The following is a 7106-nucleotide window of genomic DNA, read 5'->3' as shown; positions in this document are numbered from 1 at the left end:
TTAAGTAAATAAATATTTTTTTAAAATAAGTGCATTTTCAAACCTTCTTTCATATATATTTCCACTCGTACGGTATTCCACAACTTTACTTTATTATATATATATATATATATATATATACAGGCATACATTCACACTCCTGCATACACACACACATATATATATATCATCATTTTACATCTGCTTCTATGCTGGCATAGTTTGGACAGTTTCAAAAAGATTCACAAGGTTAGAGAAGCATGTCTTGCACCAGTTTTTCAATTTTGGCTAGGTTTTTAAGGCTGGATACCCTTTCTGGCATCAACTGCTTTACAGAGTGCACTGAGTGCTCTTTTCTGTGCTACTGACACAAGCAAGGTTGAATTGCAAATCACAAGATTAAATAGCTTCCATCAATGAAAGAGAGAAGAGGAGAGAGAGTAAGATGAATTTAAATGTGTGTGTGTGTGTGTGTGTGTGTGTGTGTTGGCATCCAAAATGACAGGTGGAAGATAAAGAAAGATAGGAGAGTCAAAGGTGTTGACCAAAACAAGGAGATCTAAAGTGTAGAAGAATGTCTGTGTGAATGTACCAGAGTGTGAGAGTGTGTAAAGAATATGTGTGTGCATGTGTGTGTGTGTGAATGTCTGTCAATGTATATATAAGCAAAGGAAGTAAGAGAGAAAGTGTGTGTGTGTATGTGTGTGTGTGTGTGTGTGAAAAATAGGTGTGTATGAGTAAGTCTGCAAGCTAGTGTGTTTCAAAGAAACAAGGTGGCAGGTAGATTGATATATGTGTGAATATGTGCATAAGTGGAAAGTGTGAATGTGTGGGGAAAGGATGACTGATAGGAAGTGTGTTTCAATGTGTATCAGTATAAGCTGAGGGAGCATGTGTGGAAAGTAGAAGGGTTGTGTGGAGGACAGGGGAGGATAAGGACAGTGAGGAGAGCTGGGTTAACAGGTGTGTGACTCTGGAGTGGGTGGGGAAAGGACAATTTAGGAAAAGCGAGACAGTGAATTTAAGCTAAGGAGCACATAAAGTTTGAGAAAGTAGATGAGATTCCTTCTCTCTGGAAGTGGCGGGGCATCTGGTGTTGGAAGATAAGCCAAGACTGAGAGGTGTTATGTGGAATGGTCAATAAAGTGGAAATGTTTAGAAACAGGCAAATCATTGCCAAGTTGGATATCTCTAAGGTGCTTTGTATCAGAAAGTGTTCCTAATGAGGAATGTGAGGTGGTAGTCCAGTGAGGGTGATGGTGTTATTGGAAAGGTCAAGTGTGGCAGTGCAGGTAGGAGCAGGGAAGGAATTTGGGAGGGAAATGAGATGTGAATAAGAGGGTTGTGTAGGAATAGATGGAAGAGGAAAGGAATAAAGGAAAGAATGGATGAGAAGACAGAAACTAGAGGGGCAAAAGGGTCAAATCAGAAGCAGCAGAAAATATGCGGGATGGTGTACTTGAGGGTAGCATGGAAGGATGGTAGGTGAGGGGAAAGGGAATGTGATGCATCAGGTTCCAGACATGAGATGTAAGGGCTGAGGTGCAGCCAATGGCACAGGAAAGGTAGCCTGGCTAAAGATGAGTGGATAACTATCTTAAATGAATAGACTGACCATCACCCCACACATTCACATCTTTCATTTATACACACCTCTATTAATCTACCAACTTCTGACACATTGGCATGTGAACACACACCTACTCTTCACATACACAAATAAATACAGTTCTATTCCCCATTTTGACTCTTCGATACATACATATATAAACTGGCATGTGGAAAGTCACATACCTACCTCATATGAACAGTGGCTCCAACTGGTTTCTATCTTTTGCCTTCTTGTGCTAAGAAGCATCAGTTGTAATGTGCAAGAGAGATGATTGCACTGGTATGGTCACGTGGCGAGAATGGATGAGGATAGCTGTGTGAAAAAGTACCACACCCTAGCGGTTGAGGGAACCTGTGGAAGAGGCAGGCCCAGGAAGACCTGGGATGAGGTGGTGAAGCACGACCTCCAAACATTGGGCCTCACCGAGGCAATGACTTCTGACCAAGACCCGAAGACCTGTTGAGGCAAGTGAAACCGAAATCGAACTAAATTTGACGACTGGCACCCATGCCAACGTCTCCTTCATTGGACACTAAACTTGGCTTGCGAAGACCTGTTGGGGCAAGCGAAAGCGAAATCGTGATGGCACCTGTGCCAGTGGAGCGCTAAGAGCACCGTTTGAGCCTCTGTCAGAGCAGCTGTCTGACTTCTGTACCGGTGGCACGTAAATAGCACCATCGGAGCATGATCGTTACCAGCGTCACCTTCCTGAGACTTGTGCCGGTGGCTTGTGAAAAGACATTCGAGCGAGATCGTTGCCAGTGCTGCTGGACTGACTCCTGTGCAGGTGGCACGTAAAATACACCATTTTGAGCGTGGCCGTTGCCAGTACCCCCTGACTGGCCTTCATGCCGGTGACACGTAAAAGCACCCACTATACTCTCGGAGTGGTTAACGTTAGGAAGGGCATCCAACTGTAGAAACTCTGCCAAATCAGATGGGAGCCTGGTGTAGCTACCTGGTCCACCAGTTCTCAGTCAAATCGTCCAACCCACGCTAGCATGGAAGCGGACGTTAAACGATGATGATGATGATGATGATATATAGTGTTGGCTTACAAGTATATATATTCTACAGTACAGTAAAACATATGAGAGAGAGCAAGAGAGAGAGAAAGAAAGATACATACCCATATCTCCATAACCATCGGCAGCATTCCCATGGATGGCAGCTTCATCTTCACCATCAACTTCCTCAGCCATCGCTGGGTCATTGGAGTGTGGTGTTGTGTTGTTATTGTTCGTAGAGTAGCTGTTATTGTTGTTGTTGTTATTGTACATCCCTTCATTTTGCTGGGACAAGCTAGACTGAGCTGGTTGTGGGACTTGTGATAGTGATAAAGAGTGTTGTTGTTGATGCGGTTGCAGTGTACTGTCTGCCACTGATGATGATGGTACCACTGTTGGTGCGCTGCCAGGGATACCAAATAAACTTTTAGCATGTGGGGGCACAAATGCTGAATTATGCAATCCATCAGCTTGTTCATTGGTTGCAGCATTACACATACTGTTTGAACTTACTGCAGAAGTAGTAGTGGTAGTACTAAGAACAGTATTGCTGTTTGCATTTGTTGTGTTTATATTACTGTTGAAAGTAGTGTTTTTGTCATGGCCACTATTGTAGTTGTACATGTTATAATTCATGCCCATACGATTACCAGCTGCTGCAGTTGTTCTAGCTCCAGCAGACCATGGTGGGCCTTGCTGTGTGTTGGTTACTGCTGTGGCATTGCTATTGCCAGTAATAGTATCAGAACTAGCAGTAGCGGCTGCTGCCCCTGTGGCTGCAGTTGGTGTCACTGTTCCTGTTGTAAGTACATTCATACCAGCTGAAAGACCAGACAATCCGACACCACTGTTTCCTGCTCCAACTGCAGTCGAATGAGTTTCACCTTGTACAATATTCTGAGAGAAGTCATTACCACCACAACTGGCCGGCCTATGACCATGGTTAATTCCACACCCCTCACCATCAACTGACCAATGATTATCATTATTATTATTATTATTATTACTACTACTTGCCCCACCACCATCAGCTGACCCAGGATTATTATGGTTCTTATCATGACCGACACCACAACCATCACTACTACTATTGCTGATGTGGTTATTTTGAGGAAACTGGTTAGCATGGGCCATTTTGCTACCAGCTCCTCGAGTTCTACTGCTTGCCAAGCCTTCTTTATTATTATTATTACCACTACCACTACCAGGACAAACTGTGGATGTCGATGAGGAAACAGCATTGTCATAGCAAGGAGCTGTGGGATGCCTATTCAAAGACTGCAACTGGATATATTGTTGTTGTTGATGCATCAATTGCTGACGGTAGACTTGCTGCATGTATTGGTGGAAATGTTGTTCTTGTAGCTGGCCAATCAGTTCTTCTTGCTGTATGTAGAAACAAAAAGATATATACATTAGTGTGTGTGTGTGTGTGTGTGCGCGTGCATGTCATATTGTGCATCTTTGTCATTTTTCTTTATCTGCTGACTGCCATTCTGCATAAGAGTGTATGTTGAGGCATCTAAACCTTTGTTTATATATTTGCAAACATACTTAATAGACTTAACAGAGTTGCAGAATTCAAATTGACTCTGGCTACCTGTACTCATCTTTGCTTTACTGTACAAACATCAGATAAAATGGATGTGTGTGTGCATGAGAGAGAGAGAGAGAGAGAGAGAGAGAGAGAGAGAGAGAGAGCAAGTAAAGGGGTGTGTTGTCATGTATACATACATAAATAAATAAGACATCTTTTTTGTATGTATGCATGCATTAGAGAGAGAGAGAGTGCCACTTTAACACCACTCTACTCTCTCTCTCTCACAGACACATACAAATAAGATGTATGCATATCTATTTATGTATGTACATATACATGACAACACATCCCTTCACTCACTCTCACACACACACATACATAAATGTATACAAACGTACATACAAAAACACACGTGTGCTTGTGTAACTGACTTCAAGTACATATACCTGAACATGGCATGCAAAAAGTAAAATAAAATTTTTTTACAGAAATTAACAAAGTGTGCAGATTCAAGCAAAAGAATGCCCATATTTTTTTGGAAGCCCCAAAATTCTAATGTGATATTTGTGTAATAATAAAATCAAGCCTGGAGTGTGTGTGTGTGAGAGAGAGAGAGAGAGAGAGAGAGAGAGAGAGAGAGAACATTGCAAACAATGAATGAAATAAACATGAAATGAAAAAACTGTATAAATAAAAACACGTTAAAAACTATCTTGTACCAAATATTTAAATTTGTGAACTTAGTAAATATTTCTTTCAGTAATTTATCGTAGTTGTTTGCAAATAACGAATTAAAACTTGAAATGAAAACATTGAAATAGAGAGTGAGAGGTTTCGCAAATGAAAAACGAAAAATTTCACCATTGCTACATCAATAATGGAAGTTGACATTGAGAAACCGTTTTAAAGAAGTGAATCATAAATATAAAGCAATACTATTTTTAAGAAAAGAATAAACTGAAGACCCTATTATGTATCCGAGGTCAAATTATTCATGCATTCCAAGTATGGAAGCAATTCGCACAGCTGTTTTCACATGAAATAGACACAGGTCTATTTTATTTTATATATATATATATATATATATATTTATATGCACACACACACACAAAATTTTTATGCACAAACATTATGTATTAGAAAATCTAGAATAAATTTAATGTAGTTAGACTATAGTTTATAATGCCTACACTGTTGAATTTAAGCAAATGTGAATGCATCTTGTTATACACCTTGCACTCAGAAAAAGGAAATTGTCTCAACAAGTTTCATGACTGGTTGGCCACTCTTCAAAGGGCAAACATCCTTTTCACTATGGTCTATGAACAAAACTTCATAGCAAACACTATTTAAAGCAGATACTTATTTTTAGCGCCTATGTTAATTTGCATATAAATGCATGACTAAATATTTAATGCCTATCTTTTTTTTGATGTCATTAGCCTCTCCTGTAGAGAGTAAACAAAATGAAGACATTTTTTTTTTGCAAATGTTATCAGTCTACAGAGTGGTTGGTGTTAAGAAGGGCATCCAGCTGTAAAATCACTGCCAAAACATACACAATAGCCTTGGGTAGATTTTCTACCTGGCCAGCTCCTGTCTACTGTTCTACCCATGCATGCATGGAAGATGGACGTTAAACAATGATGATGATGATTTGCTCCTTTCAAAGACTCCATTATAAATATTCTTTCTTCTTTCTTATATTTCACTTAAAAATCTTTTTCTTTTCTTTCTTTTGGCAATATCATCATACTCACTATTTCCTGTTTTTTATCTTTCATCTTTAATTGAACTAATCCACCCATATCTTGCCGACACTCTTTCTAAACATCTTTCCATATAACTGGGTTATCTATTTGTAAAGAACTAACTGTCCCACATTATTGCACCAAAATATAAGAACTTAGAAAATATCCTTTCTGAAATGTCAAGCATTTTTAAAAACTACTTATAAAATTGACAACAAATATAAGAACAGAGAGTAAACTAACAGACAAAAAACAGGAGAAGTGTAAACACTGGATCTACATTAATCTATCATTTTACTGAGGGACAGTAGAGAACACATTAAAAAAAAAAATATCAAGACATCTGACTTCATCAGAATAACAAGAGGGACACATGCTCAAATACTACCTCTCACACACCAATAACACAACAGACACATGCTGCCTAAACTAATGTCCAATCAGAACAATATAATCAACGGACAGCATCAGCTGTGCTTTAAATCCAAGGTGGTGAATCAACTGACATGCTCTTGCAGAGAGAAATACATAGGACCAACCAGAAGGCAACAACCTTAGAGTGAAGGGACATCTCTACAAGGAGGCCACACTACCCAGTGCAGTGTCTCAACACCACCAATACTGTGGTGGGAGGGTTTTCCACCAAGATAAGAGTGAGGGGGACAGATGCAGATAACATCAGGATCACAGAAGCACACATTATTAGGAAGAAGGCACCTAACCTGAACTGTTGTAATGAGCTGGATGTAAGGAAACATATCTACTGCTTCCAAAATCTTTAACCAACACCAGCAATAGCCACCAAGAAAGAATAAAAAAATACGGATAAAGAAAGTCTGCAGGTCACAAGCCATTTGTAGGATAACCTCTATCTATATATCGATCTATCTGTCTATCTATCAGGTTGAGTAAAAAGTAAGCAACGTTTTGAACCATGAAGAATTTGTATTGGATTTTTGCAGTTTTTAATTTTTTTTAAACATTTTTTTTCAATTGTCTGATAATACAGAGATAGATTTGCCCAAATGCATCAATAAATTAGCATTGATATTTCTTTTCACCATTGTTATAATCATCTGAAATGGAACTGTCAAAGCATGATATACAAGCTGAAACTGCTTGTGATATCAACAAAATGTTTGGTGAGGAAATGACCAATGAGTGGGCAGCTTCAAAATGGTTTAAACGATTTCACAGTGGAGACCTGAGCCTTGAAG

General features: G+C 39.3%; 1 protein-coding gene across 1 annotated transcript in view; it reads right to left on the bottom strand.

Annotated features, from left to right (window-relative positions):
* LOC106871429 (Golgi resident protein GCP60) overlaps window positions 1–7106 on the bottom strand; it is a 60155-nt gene that overhangs the window by 19660 nt on the left and 33389 nt on the right. Inside the window, exon 7 of the mRNA XM_014917879.2 lies at window positions 2721–3984. Within this exon, the coding sequence (XP_014773365.1) occupies window positions 2721–3984 (1264 nt within the window). The remainder of the gene's footprint in view (window positions 1–2720; window positions 3985–7106) is intronic.

The sequence above is a fragment of the Octopus bimaculoides genome, chromosome 16 (assembly GCF_001194135.2).
Source record: "Octopus bimaculoides isolate UCB-OBI-ISO-001 chromosome 16, ASM119413v2, whole genome shotgun sequence".
Lineage (NCBI taxonomy): Eukaryota > Metazoa > Mollusca > Cephalopoda > Octopoda > Octopodidae > Octopus > Octopus bimaculoides.
Note: the sequence above shows the minus strand (reverse complement) of the source record. Positions and strands in the feature narration are given on the sequence as shown.